The sequence below is a fragment of the Microcaecilia unicolor genome, chromosome 6 (genome assembly GCF_901765095.1).
Source record: "Microcaecilia unicolor chromosome 6, aMicUni1.1, whole genome shotgun sequence".
Lineage (NCBI taxonomy): Eukaryota > Metazoa > Chordata > Amphibia > Gymnophiona > Siphonopidae > Microcaecilia > Microcaecilia unicolor.
This window is the reverse complement of record NC_044036.1, coordinates 168,079,639-168,102,327: the sequence shown is the minus strand read 5'-3', so window position 1 is coordinate 168,102,327 and position 22,689 is coordinate 168,079,639. Positions and strand designations below refer to the sequence as shown.

General features: G+C 39.9%; 1 protein-coding gene across 1 annotated transcript in view; it reads left to right on the top strand.

Moving 5' to 3' along the window:
• The window catches only part of SYN2 (synapsin II), a 519,321-nt gene extending 501,241 nt beyond the window's left edge, over positions 1-18,080 (top strand). Inside the window, exons 11-13 of the mRNA XM_030205570.1 lie at positions 15-75; positions 12,420-12,669; positions 17,788-18,080. Coding sequence (XP_030061430.1) covers positions 15-75; positions 12,420-12,669; positions 17,788-17,923 — 447 coding nt within the window. The 3' untranslated portion in view covers positions 17,924-18,080. The remainder of the gene's footprint in view (positions 1-14; positions 76-12,419; positions 12,670-17,787) is intronic.
• The last annotated feature ends 4,609 nt before the right edge of the window (positions 18,081-22,689 follow it).

Here is a 22,689-nt window from a genome sequence, read left to right as displayed (position 1 = left end):
TTTTTGTGTTGCAGGGTGGAACCCTCAAGGATTCTGAGCCAAACAAGATCCCACCTCAGCGACCACCACCTCAAGGTTGTTTACAGTACATTCTCGACTGTAATGGCGTTGCAGTAGGACCAAAACAAGTCCATGCTACCTAATTAAATGCTAGTGTCAGAGGGGGTTCTAGCCAAAAAGAGAGAGAGGCAGACAGAGAGAGAGAGAGAGAGAAAAAGCAGGCAAATAGTTCTTGTGCAGTTTTTTGCAATGTTTCAGTGCTAACCTGGACTGTGGTTTTCTATGCAGTATCAAATATACCTGTCTAGTTGTTTACCTGTTCTTGTTTGTGCTTGTAATGCTTAACCATGTTTCTCTGTATAAGTTGTGATTTTAGGGCTGTTGTCAACAGTGTACAAAGAATTGTGCCTCTATGAATTCCAGTGTGACTGTATATTATGGATGAATAGATAGTATTTTTTAAGTATTACATATTGTTGGGATTAGAAGAGAAAACTAGGTTTGGAATGACATGGAATGCGTGTGTCTGGTCATTGCGATCTTCGTCTTTTAATGTCATGCATGACTAACAAAGACAGGTGAAGAGAAATTTTATTTCCAAACTTGGAATAAGTAAATGTGTTCAAAAGTGTGAGGCATTTTTTTTAGAAATAATTTTATAACATGTGATATTTGTGTTAATATTTCTGGATGGCAAGCGCAACTTTCTCATGGTTTCGCTGAATCTGTGAGACCCAAAACTCAAGTTGCTCCCAGGAACATTGAGACATTGCACATGCTCAGATTCTCAGCCATTGTACTTACACAGTCTGTAAGATGTGAACTGTGTAAATGGGCCACTTAACGTGCAATATCACAGTGAAAAATGTGAGGGTTTTTTGTAGCTTAATTAGCTTTTTTTTTTTAGTTCCAAACTTGATGTCTGTGTTAAAAAAAAAAAAAAAACTAAGTCAAATATTTCCTTAAAAATACAAGGCTTTATCTTTCTTAAGCAAAGAGCTCATTTTAAGTGAGTTCTTATTAGGGCTTGAACTGTCTAAAACCCTGATAAAGAAGCATTATCCTTTTTTCAGGTATTTGTAAGATGGGCTAGAAATGCAAATTGTTATTTTAGTTTTTGTTTCAGTCTTTCTATGTTTGCCCCAAAAGCAACACACCTCTGTTAACCAACATATCTTCTGAGGCCATAATGCAGGGGTTATTTATATTTTCTACTTTATTATTCTACTTGCCGTTAGATTAACATGTAAATAATGAAGTTAAAAGCAACTAGTTATTTCCTAACCTCAGAGGCTTTTCTAGCCATAAGTTCCAATATGACATTCCCATAACCAGTATAATTTCTCTTTAATGTCAGGAGCAATTCTTATGTGAAACATGGTGGAAAAATTAAACCTGCATAACTGTAAAAGCCGTATTATTTAAAAAATAGCTTAGTGGTATCCAACTAAGCTGATGCTTCGATTGCAAGTTAATATGAAACGAACTAATGGTTGGCCATTCAGTCATCAAACAAGAATGTTTTCAGTGGAAACGTAGCTGTCTATCCTGCCTGTGTTTCTGCCACAAACATATAATCATCAGAAAAAGCTGCCATTGCTGGATCAGCTTTTCTGTGTGCTACTGCAAAGCAGGCTAATGAGGTTACCATCCCAACTGGCAGTGAATGTCTTTTTAAGTGCTAACAAAGAATACAAAGCCATCAGTATCTGTGTAGTGTTTTTCTGTTGCTAAATTGCCACATGTAGTTGTAATCAATGTTGTGGGGGTCAGTAGTCTCATTCTGATCAGCCGATTGGAGAGATAAAAAGCAGGTTCAAATGGGCTCAGCTCCTGAGAAATAACCTCCAGAGCAAATGCTGCAAATTGATAAGTGAACAGACTGCCCTGGACCACTGATATGAGTCTATTGTTCTCTGTATTTCTTGACAGGGTGTGTTTATGCATGCACTAGTGTGTGTTCTCAGGTGCTTTAGTGTGATTTTTGTGAATTATCTGTACAAATTCTAATGAAAAGATTCAAGCCAAGGTAAACTGCAGTCTGTTGTCTGTTAAAAGGAATGTTGAAGCTAATGCTTATAATACGCATGTAATAACACAGGCAAGTCACATGACTGTCTTTGCATGCAAGCATGCTTAGGTACAATATTTTGAGCAAGGGGGTGGGGAGGCAGGTGTTTCACAGTGTAGGTTTAACGTTCAGGAGTTTTATTTTTTTTATTTTATTTTATTTTTCTTGTAAATGTTCCATTTATGATTGTTCCCCCTTTTTTGTACAAACCCAGTTGTGAGACCTTGAGCAAATGCTGGAAGTGTGACTGCAGTATTTTCTTTTCTGTGAAATATCTTGTACAGCTTAATGTGCAATAAAGAGAAAATTATATCTGCATTCAGTGTAAAGTCGTAAAGTTTCTGCGTGATCAAAGGTGGGCGTGGAACACTAAAGTTTCTGCTGCAGAGTGAGGGAGGTGACTTTGGAAATGAGTGCTGTTTGGAAAGGAAGATTTCGGATCAGGCAAAGTCCTCCTCATTCACTTCTAGAACACCTCAAATTACATCACATTATATTTAGTGGTTATATGCCGCTCCAGTCAAGACTAGATCAAAGCGGCTTACAATAAAGAAGAAATAGGACAATTTCCTAGACAATACAATACTAATAAAAACATTATTATAATAGGTAAATGATACAAAAAAGCACAATAGGAAGCTTAACTGATTTGCAGAGTAACAGTGTTCATAATTAATTTATCTGCTTATAGTCATTCCTAAAAAGCACCATAGAGATCTTAAGTAAATTTGCAAAATAGCCATGTTTTCAAACGTTTTCAAAATAGTGTGTAATTTGTCTGACTACGTATATATAAAGGTAATTCATTCCACCACTTAGTAATTTGCTATGGAAAGGTCAGTTCTAACTCTTTCTTATACACAACCCCTTGCTGTGATGGATACTGGAACTTTAAAAAGTGCTTTGAATTGCTCTTATAGTGGCCCTTTTACTAAAGGATTGCTGCATGACAATCCAGAACTACTGCTGGCCCACCGCAGCCGCAGGCAGTAGTTGCGCTCCCAGCGTGCGGCCTTTCTGGCACAGCCAAATTTTTCAAAACTTATTACCGCAGGGGGTTACCTGGCGGTAACTGGACAGCGCCGCACGCTGCATGGTTACCGCTGGGTTAGCACAGGAGACCTTACAGCCACCTCAATGGGTGGTGATAAGTGCTCCCCCTTTTTTTCCACCTTTTCACCTGCTGCAGTAAAAGGGGACTCTGTGCACGGCAAAAACTCATGCTGCCGCTAGTGCAAGGCTCCTTTTACCGCAGCTTAGTAAAAGAGGTCCCTAATTCTTATCTAACATAATAACTAGGGATACCATATATTGCGGTGCCTGGCCTTGAAGTTTCAAATAGGCAAAGCAGCAGAGCTATCTTAAATATAAAGCAGGCCTTCACAGGCAACCAGTGGAGACTACGCAGCAGAGGTCTAGCACTTTCAAAACTTGAAGCTCTGAAAATCAAGCGGGCCGCGGTATTCTGTAGCATCTGTAAGTGACGATGAATCTCTACTTTACAACCAACATAAATGATGCTACAATAATCTAAGCATGATAGCAATAAAGTTTGAACCATCAACTGGAAAACTCCAGGTTGAAAACAGGATCTAACTTGTCTTAATTTCCAAAGTAACCTAAACATCTTAGATGTCAATAACGATGATGATATATTTGAATTAAAGAAATCCATTATAGCTTTATTCTTCCATATGTATCAGTATCAATCATTCATGGTCTTCTTCTCACCATTAGAGGATATAAGAGGAAGATATGTAGTAGCAATTTGTATGTAAGCTTTTTTTTGGAGGGAGGGGTAGCACTGTCAAAAGACTTAAGGGCTCCTTTACTAAAACTTAGCTTGGGCTAACAGACATTAAGTGCCATATGAGCCATAGGTATAAAATAGGACACGCAGCATGTCTATACACTAATGTCTGTTAGTGTGTAGCCAAGCTTTATTAGCGTTAACTGATATAAAAAAAGGGAAATAATGTCGGTTATTCTGCAGCCAGATTCAGTGTTATTTGAAGCCATTTAGCAATTAAAACAGAAACAAATTGAAAACATTCATTGAAGTCATTTTTTTTAATATTAAAAATCCATTTTCTAATGTTAATAGTACCAATGGCGTTGAGCATTATCAGACATTTGCCCTCCCCTGCTCTGAGGTTAGATATACTTGTCTTCAACTCAAGACATCTAACAATGAGAAAAGACAATGATGTCATAATAGGGCAAGTAGAAACTCCTCCCTCTTATTTATTCCCTATCAACGCCAAAGGTAAGCATTGCATTAGATATTCCTATTAGAACAGTAATGAAAATTAACATAAAGATTTTAACCTGATTCCTAGTTCTCCAGAATAAAATAGACTCTCACTAAGTACTTGTCAGGTAGAATGTAGGAACATTTGGGGAAAATCTGTGACCTTTTGTTGTCTTGTGATGAAAGCTTTCGCTGTGCAGTTTAATTTCAAGTACCACCAAAAGAGGAAATGTGGTACAGTCCTAGAGAATTCGTACCAAATCAGCTACAAAACATTCGGCACTTAATGTGGCATCAGAGGGCCATTAAAAAATATGTTATGTCAAAGTTTGAGAGTAGTCTTCATTTTGAGAATCATTTTTAAATACAGAAACACCACTTACCTCATAACCTGGTTGAATTTTGGCTTCCATGGCCCCAAACTTTAACAAGCTGGCAACTAAGTGTGAAATCTGCCTCACTTGAGGATTAGCATGCTTAAATTTGCAGACCAAAATCTTAGACAATGCTACCCTGTCATCACTAGAGGCAGCAGACTTCCATGGAGTGCTTCTGTAAGGAACATGCCACTGGCGTATGCAAATTTAAAACAATACACACACCAAATGATCCACAAGCAATCAAAAGTGTATGTTGGACAAGTGTATTGCTAAAAGAATAATATCCAAATGTAAATTTGTTTTTTTTTAAGCACCACACTCAACCAAGAATTTTTGAAATCTCTTTTACAAAGCCACACTAGTGATTCCCAGTATGGTAAATGGGAGGAAGCCCATTCAATTCCTATGGGCTTCCTCTCATTTGCCATGTGGGAATCGCTAGTGTGGCTTCGTAAAAGAAGCCCTTAGTCATTGTGAGTACGTTCACTAATATTCACCAGTATGGATCTCTGTAAGTTGTGTCAAAAAATTATATGTATTTTTGATACACATAAGATTCTACTTAAATATTCTAGAAACCCCATTCTACACAGGGCATCTAGGTCAGAAATGGAATGTCCAAAGAAGGATGTTCATAATTACCAGCAAATGTTTACAAAGAAAGCTGCTGAAACTGGAGCCTTTTGTAAAATACATAAATATGTCCAGTTTCTCTACAATGATGGCCAGCGTTTCACAGTCATTTAAATAAATGTGTCACTGCCTCAGATCAAGAATTGAAAGTGTTGTCCAAAGGTTTTTCTTTTCTACCATCGCAATGTTCTGATTCATTCCAAAGTGGTGTTACGTGTGCCCATGCTAATCACACTTGACAGTAACGCCCGTTAAGAAGCTTGTCTGTGCAGAAAGTGCAGGTGGAATGCTGAACATGCTCCCCATAGTTACTGCACAGCTTTTGCACTTACTGCATGATCATTTTGGCTGTTAACCTATGATAAGTGTATAAGCCTACCACACTTTAGTAGACGCGCCCCATTTTCTGTTTTCATTTGCAAACTTAAAATCTGAGCTTTATTCCCATAGACACAAAGAAAAGTCTTTATAAAGCAGGCCCTTGGTCACCTGTGAATTGCAATATATAGCCAGAAGGATGCTAAGCTGCATCGTGAGAGGCATAACCAGCAGAAGAAAGGAGATGTTAATGCTCCTGTACAAGTCGCTGGTGAAGCCCCACCTGGAATATTGTGTGCCGTTTTGGAGGCTGTATCTTGTTAGGGATGTAAAAAGACTAGAAGCGGTCCAGAGGAAGGCGACAAAAATGATATGAGACTTGCACCATAAGACATTTGAGAAGAGACTGGAAGACCTGAATATGTATAGCTTAGAGGAAAGAAGGGAAAGGGGAGATATGATACAAACATTTAAATACTTAAAAGATATTAATATAGAAACAAATCTTTTCCAGAGTAGGGGAAGCAGTAATACTTGAGGACATCAGCTGAGGCTGTGCAGTGGTAGACTTAGGAGTAATATCAGGAAATTCTTTTTCACAGAGAGGGTGGTTGATGCCTAGAATGCCCTCCCGAAGGAGGTGGTAGAGACAAAAACGGTGACAGAATTCAAAAACTCATGGGATGAACACAGAGGATCTCTATTTAGAAAATGGATAGTATTTAAAAAAAGAACTTAAATGGCTGCAGGTGTGTGGATGTGCGAGTGACATTTGGACGACTACTCTGGCTGTGAAGAACTAAGGCTGGTGCCAGACAGACTTTGTAGGTCTGTGTTCTATATATGGCAATCCAGTTTAGGATGGGCTGGAAAGGGCTTCAATGGCAACTTCAGTAGCTGGAACCGAGGACAATGCTAGGCAGACTTTTATGGTCTGGGTCCCGCAATTGACAAGATGGATTCAGATAGGCTGGAGTGAGCTTTGACGGCAACTCCAGTAGTTGGAACATAAGGACAGGGTCAGGTAGACTTCTATGGTCTATGTCCCAGAAACACCAAAGAAAGACCAAAATCAAGTATATAATATCACGTTCATTGTTGATTTAATCATGAATTGATAATGAGTGTGACTGTTGGGCAGACTAGATGGAGCATTCAGGTCTTTATCCGCCATCACTTACTATGTTACTATGATGGACATTTTCGAAATGACGTCTAAGTCCGACATTTGACGTTTTGCAAAAAATGTCCAAAATCTGAATAGGAAAGAAGGTCATTTTCAAACAAGAAAAACATCTATCTTTTTTCTTTAAGATACTGTTTTGAACAAGGTTTTGTGATTTGGATGTATTGGGTTTTTTTGTCCTTTTTCTAAAAAAAAAAAAAAAAAAACGTCCAAGTGCAAAACGCACAAAATCAAGCCATTGGGACATAGGACGAGCCAGGATTTTTAGTAGACTGGTCCCCAGACATCCAAGGAAAGCAATAGGGCATACTAGGGGGGCACTGCAGTGGACTTCATAAAATGCTCCCAGGTACACATCTCACCACTGCTCCCTTATCTTTTCTGCTGAGCCCCCCAAAACCCCCAACTGTACACTACTACCATAGCCCTTACGGGTGAAGGGGGCACCTATATGTGGGTACAGTGGGTTTCTGGTGAGTTTTGGAGGGCTCACAGTTTCCTCCACAAGTGTAACAGGTAGGGGGAGGTATCGACCTGGTTCCACATGTCTGCAGTCCCACCACTAGACTACTACGGGGACATAAATACATAAGCACCGCCATACTGGGAAAAGACCAAGGGTCTATCAAGCCCAGCATCCTGTCTCTGACAGTGGCCAATCCAGGCTTCAATGGACTTTTCCCTCAGGAATCTGTCCAAACCCCTTTTAAATTCCGTAAGGCCAGCTGCTGTCACTACATTCTCCGGCAACGAGTTCCAGAGTCCAACTACACGTTGAGTAAAGAAAAACTTTCTCCTATTTGTTTTAAACCTACCATATTCTAGCTTCATCTTGTGTCCCCTGGTTTTGTTGTTGTTTGAAAGTGTAAACAAACGCTTCACATCTGTCCGCTCTACTCCGCTCATTATCTTGTAGACTTCTATCATATCACCCCTCAGCCGCCTTTTCTCCAAGCTGAAGAGCCCTAACCTTCTCAGCCTTTCCTCATAGGGAAGTCGTTCCATTCCCTTTATCATTTTCGTCACCCTTCTCTGCACCTTCTCTAATTCCTTTATATCTTTTTTGAGATGCGGCGACCAGAATTGGACACAATATTCGAGGTGCGGTCGCACCATGGAGCGATACAACGGCATTATAACATCTTCATGTTTGTTTTCCATCCCTTTTCTAATAATACTCAACATTCTGTGCGCTTTCTTAGCCGCCGCAGCACACCTGCATGCTGTTCTAATGGACCTGAGTATAGCATCTGAGGGTGGCATAGAAGCTGGCAAATAATATTTTAAATCACAATTTTAGGAAGTGTGAGGGGGTTAGTGACCACTGGGAGAGTAAGGAGAGGTCATTCCTCATTCCCTCCAGTGGTCATCAGGTCATTTAGGGCACCTTTGTATGCCTTATTCATTATAAAAACAAGTCTACCTCAAAACATCTTAGTTTTAGTCCTGGATGATTTTGTTTTGTTCCATTATTTTTTTTGTTACATTTGTACCCCGCACTTTCCCACTCATGGCAGGCTCAATGCGGCTTACATATACAGGTACTTATTTGTACCTATCGGACCGACCGTTCACTTGTCTATTAGATTGTAAGCTCTTTGAGCAGGGACTGTCTCTCTTTGTTAAATTGTACAGCGCTGCGTAACCCTAGTAGCGCTCTAGAAATGTTAAGTAGTAGTAGTAGTAGTACCTGGGGCAATGAAGGGTTAAGTGACTTGCCCAGAGTCACAAGGAGCTGCCCGTGCCTGAAGTGGGAATCAAACTCAGCTCCCCATTATGGCTGAAAAACGTCCAAGTGTTAGGAATGCCCAGATCCTGCCCTTAACTCACTCACCCCTGACATGCCTCCTTGTGAATTGAACACACTTCTGATGGATTTCATAAAAAAAACATCTAAAAATTGGTTTTAAAAATACCAATTTGGATGTTTTTGTGAGAAAAACGTCCAAATGTAAATGTATACCACTTTTTGGATGTTTTTCTGTTTTGAAAATGAGCTCCTATGTGACACAAGTATATACAGCCATTTTCTCCAGTTATGTGTGGTGCTCACAAGAATAAATTTGTGTTTAGATTTATGTCTCTGGGCATTTGACCCAGTTAAATATGTGCAGATATTAAACCAGAAGGGAAGAGGATGAATCTGAAAGAAACATATATTAGGTCAAGAAGTAAACTATGGTGGAAAGGCAGGAAACAAAAAGAAAGTGAGTAGAAAAGTCAGTCAGGAAATGGAGATACTGCATATATGGCCACCTTTTCTTTTGCACTGCTACTGATTAGGTGGACCCAATATCTAGTTCACTTTTGGGGTTTTTTTAAGATTACGTAACACGCTTATTTTAAAACTTGTTTAAAAAGAGTATTATGTAAGACTTTGATTTGGTAGATGAAATCTGCTTACTAGCTTTAAATGCAACACTAATTTCCTTGAAGGCAACTGTGAGAACGTGAATAGCAGTTCTATAACTGGACACGTGCACTTACATGCACCTTGCGGGCATAAATGCACAGAAAAGTGCCAAATATCTACCTAAGTGCACTGCTCGCTATTCTGATATATAGCATATAAATAGTACAGTGCTTAACTTCAAAGGGGAGGAGGTACATATGGATGGGCAGGGCATGGGCTTGTCTCCAATTTATATGCACAACTGATAGAATATTGTAAGCTATGCACGATGCATGGTGCAAAACCATTTTAGCCTGCAATTGACTTGACTTAAATGGTCGCATCCTTCATTTAGGCTCATTTACGCTAGTTTAGTTTATTAATAGGTTGATATACCGCCCTTCAGTGAAAAATCAGAGTGCATACAATAAAAATAAAACAGTAGAAAGGAACTATATAGTAAAAATCAAACAAGGATAGCACAGGGAGAAATCAAATAAAAGGAGACAGAAGAGGGTTTAATGAGAATTAAAGATACGACATCTTGGTAAAGTGCTTTTAAAACACAAACAGGTTTATTGTTTCTGAGGTAAAGTAGTCCTGGAGGATTCTGCACAGAATTTGCGCAAAAGATTCCGACCCTGCAGAGCACGCAAAATTCTGCTCAGTACCAGCTACCATGGGAAAAATTGTTCCTTTTTATATGACTAGATCAGGGGTTCTTAACCAGTGGTTCCTGCACCCCCAAGTGCTGCTGGGGAAAAGTCACATGGGGTTCGGAGAAGGGTCTTGAAATCTGAGGCAATTTATTGAAACTTTCTAGACAAAGTGAAGGCAATTATTAGGAGGCTTTTCAAAGGAATTTGCCCAGATCAAAAACAGATTGAATGCATGAGATGATATGCGTGTTGCACTGTCAAAAACAACTGTCATTTCCAGGGTTGATTGAGGGTAAATGGCAACAACGCTCTCAGTAACAGCGATGAAACTTAAGTATTTTTTACTTCATTTGCAGACTTCTCCAAATTGTACACTCATGTCTTTGTGAAAAACACTGTGACCTAATGAATGAAATTATTGAAATGATGTTGCAGTGCTTATGAATGAAATGTTTTCTACTATGTATCATTTGTAAACAGTCATTTTATTCAACATTATGTACAATTTATGTGGTACTGTAGCTTTAAGTGTGACATCTTTGGTAGTATAACTGTAACAATAATTTTAGTGACATATTAGCAGTTAGCACTGTTAGTGGCTAACAATTGGCGACATATATTCTGGTCAGTAGTCGCTAGTGGACGTGTGGTTTAGGAAGAGGATACAAGGATTTCATTGATCAGTTAAAGGGGCGTGGGAACAAAAAAGGTTAAGGACCCCTGACCTAGATATTTCTATCAGTGTCCTGGAAAGCAGTGGGAAAGATACACCACCTCTTCCTACAACTGCCAATTGGTCCCATTTTCCTCAGGCTAGGCTGATCCAGCCCTGATTTCGCCCTATGACAAGTGTGAAATTATTGTGCTTCTTTTCATAAGGAAATCAGTTTTACAAGCCCATCCATATCATGGGGTAAAAGCAGGACTAAATCGCCCTATCCTGATGAAGTGGATTGGAATCCTACTCTTGTCATGTCTAGCTCTTTCTCCTTAGTCATTTATGAAATTGCCCTGTGAGCCCTGGAATCTCCCACTGAGAACTCTTTTATCCCTTGGAAAGTTAAAATTACATGCAAATATTCATCACCTTTCTTCCCCTGTCCTCCTCCTGAGAGTGACAGGAATTAAACTGTGTTAATATTAGCCCCCAAATGCAGGCAAATCCATCCTCTACTACCTTACCTACCACATACATGCACACACAGGTACAGGTAGTTTCTTTTAACAATGGTTTTCTAACGTCTGCCTTAATTCATTGCTGCCCATGCTTCTCTGCATATGAGAATTTGCATAGGAAAAGTCAGCAGGTGACAACAGAAGCTTGAAAAATGGATGGAAGTGTGTTTTTGCCAGGTCTTGTTCTACAGACTCAACAGAGCAAAATTTTGGCCACATCTGCTTATCCTGCAAAGGATTACCATAGACCACGTGCAAACACCTGACACTGGGTCAAATGTTATATCATATGGTCTGTTATGATATGATGGAATGCAGTTTCAATCAGGAAGCTTGCAAACCAGCAATCTGATGATACAGCTTTCTTTTGAAGAACTGCAGATTGGTTTAAGTGCATACAGATTTTCCATACATAGCTGAGGTTTCAGAAGACCATGCTCCAGCTTGCATCATGCCACGGCATATTAATAAAATAAGATACTCATGATCAAAAAGGTCATTCTGTCTAAAAGTGAACTTTATGAGGTACTATGTAGCATGTCATGGGTGGGAAGAAGTTTTCAGTGCCTGGTCAGGCCTTATAAGTCTGTCAGCAGAGGAAACCTTTGATACACTCAATGAGGTTAGATCATCTTTAAAATCATCTATTCTTAACAAAGCAAGCTGAGAGACAGTGGATCTTTTCATCCGCCCTCCTCCTAGCTCCTGATCATCTTAAAATGTATGCAGTGGAATCATATAATAATGAATTTTCTTATTGAGAGAACAATTTCCAGTGCCCTGTTTTTATCCAGTCTGAATGAGAAAACTTAGCAAAGCCTTTCCATCGCGTTCTGGGCATAATTATAAATGCAAAAAGAAGAGACTTTGGCATTGTAAAATTATCAATCAACAGGCTATAGATGTCATTGAAATTTAAATATACAGCAGAATGTGAAATGATCTTGTAAAGTGAGCATCGATGACATTTCAATTGTGCTTCGATATAATCATGATAAACGTATATCTTAGAAACAGCATAAATGGAATGTGTTAAAGAACTATTTGCATAAAAAGCACATAAAAAGAGTGGCTTAAGTTTATTACACCTCTGTTCTTTACATTCATCATAATCTGTTGCAAGAAAAACATGCTTGTTTTCTTTTTAAACTAACCTAATGGGCATAATGTTATTATGGACATGGTTAGTGGTCCTAATGAAAACAATGTAGCTTTGTTAGTACCTAACTTGTCCAAGTGTGCTAAAATCGTATTTCTCAGTTTTAACACCTTTTATGTCAAAAAAACATACTGGATATAATAGACACTCCTTGATACTGTAACATTATGAAGTTTTTCTTGTACTGAACTTAGGGGGCCCAGTGCAACCCCAAGGAATGCACTCTCAAAGCCAAGAGCCGCTGCAACCACAGCGAACGTTGCCTCCAGGGATGTCTGCCCAGGAGCCACCAGTTCTCCGGCCTGCAGGTTCCAAGCCAGTGAAACCTCCTGGTCCAACAACTCAACAGCCACGCCCTCAAAGCCAAGGGCCTCTGAGCACCAGCAAATCACCGGAGACACAGTCTGCTCCACAGCAGAAGCCACAGTCTCACCCACAACTGAAGTAAGATTCTTTCTGTACAAGACTGTACTTCCTTTCTATTGAACATGCTTCCTTTCCAATAGAACCTGTTTACTATGCCTAGGTGATATGCTAGAAAACCCAATTAGGGATTGTGGGGAGGGGATTAGACCTGTTTCAATTAGTTGGATAGATTTTTGCATCAGCCTATCAGGTCACTCTGGTTCTGGTTCAGAACCAGCCTCCATCAAGGTTCATAGCAATTTTCACAGACCTCAGTAGAAATTGTTTTTCTGCTTATCTGATTTAGTAAAAACTACATTTTGTGGATTCTGATGATGCTTCCAGGCTGAGATAGCAATATTCACTTCCCTCATTAAACATGAGAAAAAGATAAAAATTAATATAAGCCCAAGAAGAACCAGACCGAACTGAGTCAACTAGGGACTGGAGCCAAGATCTGATCTGTGGTTCATACATCCCCAACTTTAATTGCAATACGTTTGATTAAGAAAAACAGATCTGTTTCTTGAACAGAAGAAATCCTATTGCATTTTCAGAAATGTGAGATTGTGCATTTCAGTATATAATGATCAGTTGGGCAGTAAAAAACAATTCTGACTAGTACTACTTATCAGTGTTCTATACAAATGAATCTTTTGAGTACTTGAACCAACTTCAATGCAGTGACTATACAGCTAGCCAAGTGGCCCAATGTGCTGGATGGGGATATTGCAGAGGCAAAATTCATAGAACCTGAGGGGATGGAGTCCTAGCCATTACTCAATGGCAACATCTAGTGGTCAGACTTAAAGGGGGCAATTCTATATCTTGGCAGCTCCATTAGGTGCATGAATTCTATAACAACATCTGCGTCCCATGATGCTGTTATAGAATACTAGTGTAAACCCAAATTGGCGGGACCGTTTCCACCAGGCCAGTGGCAGGTACAAATGCATGTATCTAAGTGCCCCATGCAAATTGCATATCTTGTAGCATTCTATAAGTTACATGTATAGGTTGGAGACATTGATAGTCTGCCCATGCTCCACCCACATATATGTCCCCTTGCAGTTATGCACTATAGCATTTATGTGCAACCCTATAGAATAGTGCTTAGTGTACTTATGCATGTAACTGCCAATTTTGGTACTTCTAATACACATAAGTGAGGTGTAAGTCAGGGATGGACTGACCATTCGGGCAACTGGGCAATTCCTGAGGGCCTAGAGGCTCTAGGGTGCCCAGAGGCTCTGCCCGGTTGCCCGCACCACCACCACACATTACAGCCCTCCCCAGTCCTACCTTTAAGGTACCTGGTGACCCAGTGGCCTCTGTGAGGGCAGGAAAGAATCCTACTCTTTCCTGCCCACTGCCACTACTCTGCATGGTGACATTGGTGCCCCCCATGTTTTAAAAATGGCTGCCAAGACCCACAAGGCTACCATGCTAAGTCTCAGCAGCCACAGTGGTTCTGCCACCGGGCACAGTATGGATAGCAGGCAGAAAAGAGTGGGGTTCTTTCCTTCCCCCGAATAAGCCACTAGACCACCAATGTAGGACCATGAGGGTGGCAGTGGTGCAGGAGGGGGGTGGCAGTGGGGCAGCGGTGCAACCATCACTATGATAACTGCAAAGTTGGGAAGTGATACAAAGAAGGAGAAAAGCCATGTGAAGACTCATGGCATCATGACCCAGTAGAGACCAGATCTCATTAGGCTGGAAGCACAAAAGTACTGAAGAAACTTACTGGGCCACATTAAAAAAACAGCAACACCATAGTGACGTCAAAGCAGGAAACCTACCACTGAGCTGCAGACCCAAGCACTTTGCCTTAACTCTAAAGACTGAATATCAGCTCATGTGTTAAAAATTGTGTGATGATTTAGAAAACTTCTCTATTTATGTCTTCAACATGTGACTAGGAGGTATGGTCACTTCAGAGTGGAAACCTAAAAAAGGAACTGCTAGCTGTTGTAACATTTTAACCCTATAATTACCCCATTGAAATGCTTATTTGAGAATAAATAGCTTATGATCTGGAATGAGAGCTACCTATGCAGTCCTAAGTAGAAATGTGGAAGGGCATTTTCAAAATGTTGTCTAAGTCAGAATTGGGATACCCTGCTCATAACGTCCAAAGCAAATGTCTATCTCACAGCCAATTTCAAACAGGAAAAGGTCCAGATTTTCTGTTTGGCTGTGAGATGGATGTTTTTGTGCTGAATAGCCATTTTCCAAAATGAAATGTTCAAGTAATGAACAACAAAAAAATAAGAATAGGGATGTCTGGCATCATTCTGAGAAAAATGGCCACACAAGCATCCAGGCAAAGAAGAGGGGAAGCCTAGTGGTTAGTGCAGTGGACCTTAAGACAGGGGACCCTGGTTCAAATCCCACTTTAACACTTTTATTTTGTAATTGTGAGCCCTTCGGGAACAGAAAAATACCTACTGTTCCTGAATGTAACCACTTCAATAGCCTTCAGGCTTGCAGGTGACCTTATACATTTAGGTACCGCAGGTATATTTCTGTTTCTGGAGGGCACACAATTTTTTTTAAAAATTGAGTTAAAGTGGGATTTGAAGCAGGGTCACCTAGTTTAAAGTCCACTGCACTAACCACTCGGCTTCTCCTCATACTTGCTTCTTGCTTTGGTCAGAATGCCTGTAATACTTAAGGCTGTCATACAGTCACTTTAACATCCAGGGGAGAGGAAGGGGGACAATAACCACTGCGGAATTACAGAGGGATCATGCCTTAGTCCCTGCAGTGGTCAGCTGTTCAATCATAACACCATTTTTTATCCTGGGCATGATTGAAACAGGTTAAATTTAGGATATCCTACATCTAGGACTTAGACGTTTCTTCCTGTCCCCTGTTTTGGGGATCTCCCTAGTCCCACCCCAAACATGCGAATGGGGGCATTTTGAAATGTCTGTGTGCTTTGAAAATAAGCATTATATTCTATCTAGATGCTGCTAATATTTCATTGTGCTATGGAATAGACTTAAAATGGTAACATTAGAGTAGCCAAATGAGATACCACTAGTTGTCAAGAGCATTGTGGCCTATCAGTGACAAACAGTAGCGATATTCTCTACTGTCCACCCTTGTGAAGAGCGGTGATCAATTAATTTGACTGAGGCTGGGAGAAGTAGCCACTCTGTCACATGGTGCTGCCAAAAAATCTTTAATCCTCTGGTAACATGCCAGTGTCTAGGGAGGCTCAGAAGGGTTTGTAGCCTCATCCATGGAAAGAAGAGGCAACCAACTAGAAAAATGTGTAGAGACAATGAGAAAAAGCACAGAGGTGGGAGGTGTAAAGACTACGAAGAATGGGGAGAGACAATGCTGAGGCAGATGAATGGGGAGAGAGCAAGAAAACAGAAGACTGTAGGAGGAAGTAAGAGGGAGAGAGATGAGAAAGCAAGAGGAGGTAACAGAGACAGAGAAAGCACAGAGAGGATGAAGGGGGAAGAAAGAACAAGGCAAGATGGTGAAGAAAGGGCAAAATAGATGGTAAGGGACAGAGACAGAGACAGTGACAGTACAGAAGAGGAGATGAGGCTCAGCACCCAAAGTAAGGGAGCTATGCACCTGGGAGCTTTTTCTGAAGCCCACCACAGTGCCCCCTAGGGTGCCCGGTTGGTGTCCTGGCATGTGAGGGGGGCCAGTGCACTACAAATGCTGGCCTCTCCCATGACCAAATGCGTTGGATTTGGCCGTTTTTGAGATGGCCGCACTCAGTTTCCATTATCAGCGAAAACCGAGTTCGTCCATCTCTAATGTCGAACTAAATGTTGGGATTTGGCCGGCCCGGACCATATTATCAAAACGAAAGATGGGCGCCCATCTTGTTTCAATAATACGGTCAGCGCCGCCCCTTCCCAAGTTCGTCACCGGAGATGGACGCCCTTACAGATGGGCGCCCCCGTTCGATTATGCCCCTCCACGTAACATGTATGTATTTATAGAATTATGCACACTTAATCCCAAAAAATAGCTAATGTCATTCATACTTTTTATCCACAATAATAACCAAAAGTGAACAGCCAATGCCATATACTAATTTATAAATTAGAGGAAAAGACTTCAGACATCACAAAGTATTCCTACCTGCTCTATCAATGACAGGTCGGGGTAATTGGCTTTCAGTGACTATTATAATCATCAGGAGGTTTTTGACATAAGGGCAAAATGATTGAATTGAAATGTATACTGAGCCATGTCATAGTCTTCTTTGAATATCTCAGTACATGTTACCAGAATTTTTAAAAAGCTCCAGAAATTCAACAGCTGGTTGAAATGTATCAGTGTCTATGTGTACAATAAATCTGACAGATATCTTTGTGTAGATCAGGGATTCTCAACCCAGTCCTTGGGACACACCTAACCAGTCAATTTTTAGGTAACCTACAATGAATATGCATGAGATAGACTTCCATACCATGAAGGTAGTGCATGCAGATTCATCTCATGCATATTCATTGTGGATGTCCTGAAAATCTGTTTGGTCAGGTGTTTCCCAAGGACTTGGTTGAGAATCCCTGGTGTGGACTTTCTTGTGCTACTTTGTACGAATCTTTCAGAGATAAGCTCATTGCAAAATTTGCAGGCTGTTTGCAAGATCTGAGAACATACAGAAATGTTTCAGATTTTTGAACCAGCAATGGAAGCTTGAACAGATTTTGAGTCCATGTAGGTGGGTTTTTTTTTATTTTGCATCAAATCTTCAGAAATTCACCTTGAATCTTTGGAAAATCTAAAGCTAATTTCATGGAAGCATGCAAGCCCAAAAATTGTACAGAGCCAACTCAGATTTTTCTACTGCGAAAAAAATCCAACCTGGAGAAAATTCATCTTGTTTAAGATCTTGACCCAAACAGATTTTGACCTGCTTTGTAACAGTGTGATATAGTTGATGTATGGAGGTAAAGAACCTTTGTCCATCCATCTCTATGTCTCCATTAGTTTTTGTGTACTGTCTATAGAATATTGCACTGTGTGCTCCAGTCTTCCTTTGAAAACTCTCTTTCCTATAGATATAAGCAATACTATGGTTACTTAGGAAAATTTGATCCATATGTTCTATAGATATTGTTTCTACTTGATATTAGATACACTCAGTAGATATAATCCTGTTTTTTTGTCTTACAGTAAGTCACAATCTTTGACAAACGCCTTCAGCTTCACTGAGTCATCCTTCTTTCGATCAAGCCAGAATGAAGACGAAGCCAAGGCCGAGACTATCCGAAACCTGAGGAAATCATTTGCTAGTCTTTTTTCTGATTAGCCAAAATAGAGCCATTTCTTGTCCTTGAAATTGGCATGTTTCACTGAGAGCCCACAACAAATAGAGAGCCAGTGGTTATTTATTCTCCTGTGACCCTTATGTGGTAATTGATAACCTTCCTTTACTGTTGTATTAAAGCAATATGTAAAACCTATAAATGGACCATTGGTGGTATACAAATTTTTGCAAGCAAGCTAACAGGATGAAGGCAGAAATCTTGAAAACCAGACTGTTTCTCACGCTCAAGAACCAGTCGTGGGGACCCCTGATTTAAGGGGATGCAGTTGAGTAGTTGTCTGTTTTAGTGTCAGCTACAGAACCATTAAGATCAAGACTTCCCAAATGATCCCACAGCCTGTCAGGTTTTCGAGATATTCACGGTGAATATACATAAAATAAATCTGAATGCATAGTTTGTAGTTGATTTAACTTGCTATACTGTCTTTTCTATCGAGCAGGTCAAAGCGATATACAAACTAAAACATTTGTAGAAAAGAACGCCAAAGTTTCAAATAGGACAGACCACTCATAAAGAAACATTCAAATCAACGGAAATATATGACATTGGAGACAGTACATACAAATTTATCTCATGCATATCCTGAAATATGACTGATTGTAGGATGACCAGGACAAGTCTAGGAAGCTCTAGTTAAGATGTTACAAAATGCCAAACCCTCTTTTCCCTTTTAAATGGTTACTGTGCACCACTGAAAAAGTGAAAATATGAACTGGTTGCTGCCAGATATTTCTGAAACAACAGAGAACTAAGACATCTATCTATCTATCTATCTATCTATCTATCTATCTATCTATCTATCTATCTATCTATCCATCTATCAGAATTTAAAGAAACTAAAACTGCCCCTATTGTCAACCTACATTGCTTTTCACAAAGAAATAGGGCTGTGTGGATACAGTATGTTTGTGAAGTTTTGCTTTGATATGCATATAATATATTACAAGAACACATATTTGACTGCTTTCAATAATCAGTTAGCATTTTTGGTAACCTAGATACACTTCTGCAAACTATTGCTTAATTTACCATAATTTTAAAAAAGAAATTAAGAAATTTCAAAAGGACAATTTTGAAACCATTTGCTCAAGTATATTGGCCTTTCTGAAAATTGCAGATCATGTATACATTTTAGCCTCCTTTTTACCAAGGGTGTATTTGTTGAGAAAGCAAAGTACATGCACTGAATTGAATTTTTAAATCTGTGCACATATCTTTACCCCTTTCCCATCACCCACAGAAAAAAATTGGTGCAAAGTCCATGAGTATTTTTATCACTGAGTGTCCACTTAAGCAAATATAAAACAAAAACTATTAAGAATAGGCTTTCTTTGAAAATTGCTTCCCAAGTTTGCAGGACTTTGCTCCTAGTTGTGCTTCTGAAAATTGCCTCTGAATAAATGCATCTGTGAATAAGCAAATCTGGTCAAGTTCAACATCTTTGCATTTTATGCAAAACAATTCACTCGGCCTTACATAAAAGTGGACATAAGTAAAAGACTTATAACTTTGCTATTTCCCTGTCAGGTACAGGGCTGATGATGATATATATATGGTTAAATCCCCCATCATTGTTAGGGTTATATCCTACAACACATGTTCAGTTCAGTTCAGTTCTATTGCTTCCCAGTGGTTGACTGTAAAAACTCCTTTAACCCCTAATGGACAGGAAGTGTTGAGGCTTGTACAGTACTGCCAAAGTGACAAGACAAAAAGGGACAGTGATATTCATTGCGATGCCATAAAATATTTGAGCATTACCCTGCTTATTCTTTGATAGCCCTTGTACCATCTGATTATAGATTGTATCACTGAGCAGTACCAGCATGCTAAAAAATGCCATATTATATGTACGTACTGTTCGATTTCCAGTTATGTATATGGTGCATTTCCTTCTTCTCTGTAGTTAATAGTGAATTCTAACGTTGAGTTGTTAAGAGTAAAGATAACATGCATGATCATCCTATGTCAAACCCTATTTTTGTGTTCACATTCTAATAAACCACAAGTCCTCATGCTTGATAAAGTGCAATCTCCTAAAATGCCTACAGTTTGACCATAACTTCAAAAAGTGTCCAAATTATTATGTGTGTATATGTGTGTTTTTCATTTGACATCTTGTGCCCTATGAAGATGGGGCCTGTATGGTCCCAAATGCTCATGTATCAATCACTGGTTACCTTCTTATGTTGGTTAAATAAAAGATCACAGCCTGTGAATAACAATTTTCTTCAATACTGATATGGTTATTATACCTTTCACTGTCTTTCAATATTTGGACGTTTTCTTCGCATAATTTTTGGATGAAAGCACACTGCCTTGCAAGTCCAGTTTATCAACTGTAAAAATAGCACACTTACAAAATGTCCACTGAAGTACACCTCCCTTGTGTTTGATTTATTTTGGAAGATAAAATATGACAATATGATAATTTAGTGCTGTAGAAGATACTGGTAGCACTTGTGGATTTTCAGTTCCTGCTATAAGGACAATGCAATAATCTTCCAAGATAAGAAAGCTCAAATTTCTGGTATAGATCCTAACTTGCAAAAATGCTGATAAACATGGGAATAGCACCATATTACTTTCTAGCACCCATGTAAGAATGTTTAGAAACCCAACCATTTGTAATTATGTAATGCAGTTGACATTGAAAAATGGCCCTTTAAGTCAATGTCACTGGCTGGGCCTGAAGTTGATCAAAATGAATGAAACACAAAGACCAGATAATACCAATGCATCTGCTTCCATGTTATTTACCAGAACAGGCAAATACAACTTCAGTTGAATCCACATTTCTCGGTTAGTCAGTAAAAAAATCAAAGAAAATTCTTCCTGAACAGTTGGGGATAGCAATATATTGATCCAGTACTCCACAGGAAGACATATTGACTAGTTCCTTTGAATTCAATGATACCTGCCTTCAATACTTGCCCTTTCTGACTTAGTCATCCTTCCAGCTTGTTTCTATCCTTTGATAGGTACCAGCGATGGGTTTGGCATTTGCATCTGGTTTGAACTCCAAATGGATCAAGTCTTAATTCTTCCAAAGTGGAACTAGCAAGAGTCATAATTTGACTCTTCTGTTTCTTCATGGCTGCAGAGAATTCCAAGGCTCTCCTGTTCTGTATAAAACATCAAGTTATTTCCTTAACACTACAAAAAGGTCATTTCCCACATCTTTGGAATGCAGTTCAAATAGAATGGTGCTTGATGTCACATTTGCAGCATTTTAGATGGTTGCTTTTTGCCCAGGGTTTCTGAAACTATGCTAGTTCTGGGTTCTTTGATAAGGTGTTGTTAAGTGCGAAAAGTGCACCTCTTCAATGAGGTTTAACCTGTAGAGAAATGGGACAATTTTATAAACTGGTGCCACTTACATGCATCAAAGGCACCATTAATTGATAGACACTTATGTGTACTAGGTGCTATTCTATAAGGTAGCACCTACAGTGGTGGAAATAAGTATTTGATCCCTTGCTGATTTTGTAAGTTTGCCCACTGACAAAGACATGAGCAGCCCATAATTGAAGGGTAGGTTATTGGTAACAGTGAGAGATAGCACATCACAAATTAAATCCGGAAAATCACATTGTGGAAAGTATATGAATTTATTTGCATTCTGCAGAGGGAAATAAGTATTTAATCCCTCTGGCAAACAAGACCTAATACTTGGTGGTAAAACCCTTGTTGGCAAGCACAGCGGTCAGACGTCTTCTGTAGTTGATGATGAGGTTTGCACACATGTCAGGAGGAATTTTGGTCCACTCCTCTTTGCAGATCATCTCTAAATCATTAAGAGTTCTGGGCTGTCGCTTGGCAACTCGTAGCTTCAGCTCCCTCCATAAGTTTTCAATGGGATTAAGGTCTGGTGACTGGCTAGGCCACTCCATGACCCTAATGTGCTTCTTCCTGAGCCACTCCTTTGTTGCCTTGGCTGTATGTTTTGGGTCATTGTCGTGCTGGAAGACCCAGCCACGACCCATTTTTAAGGCCCTGGCGGAGGGAAGGAGGTTGTCACTCAGAATTGTACGGTACATGGCCCCATCCATTCTCCCATTGATGCGGTGAAGTAGTCCTGTGCCCTTAGCAGAGAAACACCCCCAAAACATAACATTTCCACCTCCATGCTTGACAGTGGGGACGGTGTTCTTTGGGTCATAGGCAGCATTTCTCTTCCTCCAAACACGGCGAGTTGAGTTCATGCCAAAGAGCTCAATTTTTGTCTCATCTGACCACAGCACCTTCTCCCAATCACTCTCGGCATCATCCAGGTGTTCACTGGCAAACTTCAGACGGGCCGTCACATGTGCCTTCCGGAGCAGGGGGACCTTGCGGGCACTGCAGGATTGCAATCCGTTATGTCGTAATGTGTTACCAATGGTTTTCGTGGTGACAGTGGTCCCAGCTGCCTTGAGATCATTGACAAGTTCCCCCCTTGTAGTTGTAGGCTGATTTCTAACCTTCCTCATGATCAAGGATACCCCACGAGGTGAGATTTTGCGTGGAGCCCCAGATCTTTGTCGATTGACACTCATTTTGTACTTCTTCCATTTTCTTACTATGGCACCAACAGTTGTCTCCTTCTCGCCCAGCGTCTTACTGATGGTTTTGTAGCCCATTCCAGCCTTGTGCAGGTGTATGATCTTGTCCCTGACATCCTTAGACAGCTCCTTGCTCTTGGCCATTTTGTAGAGGTTAGAGTCTGACTGATTCACTGAGTCTGTGGACAGGTGTCTTTCATACA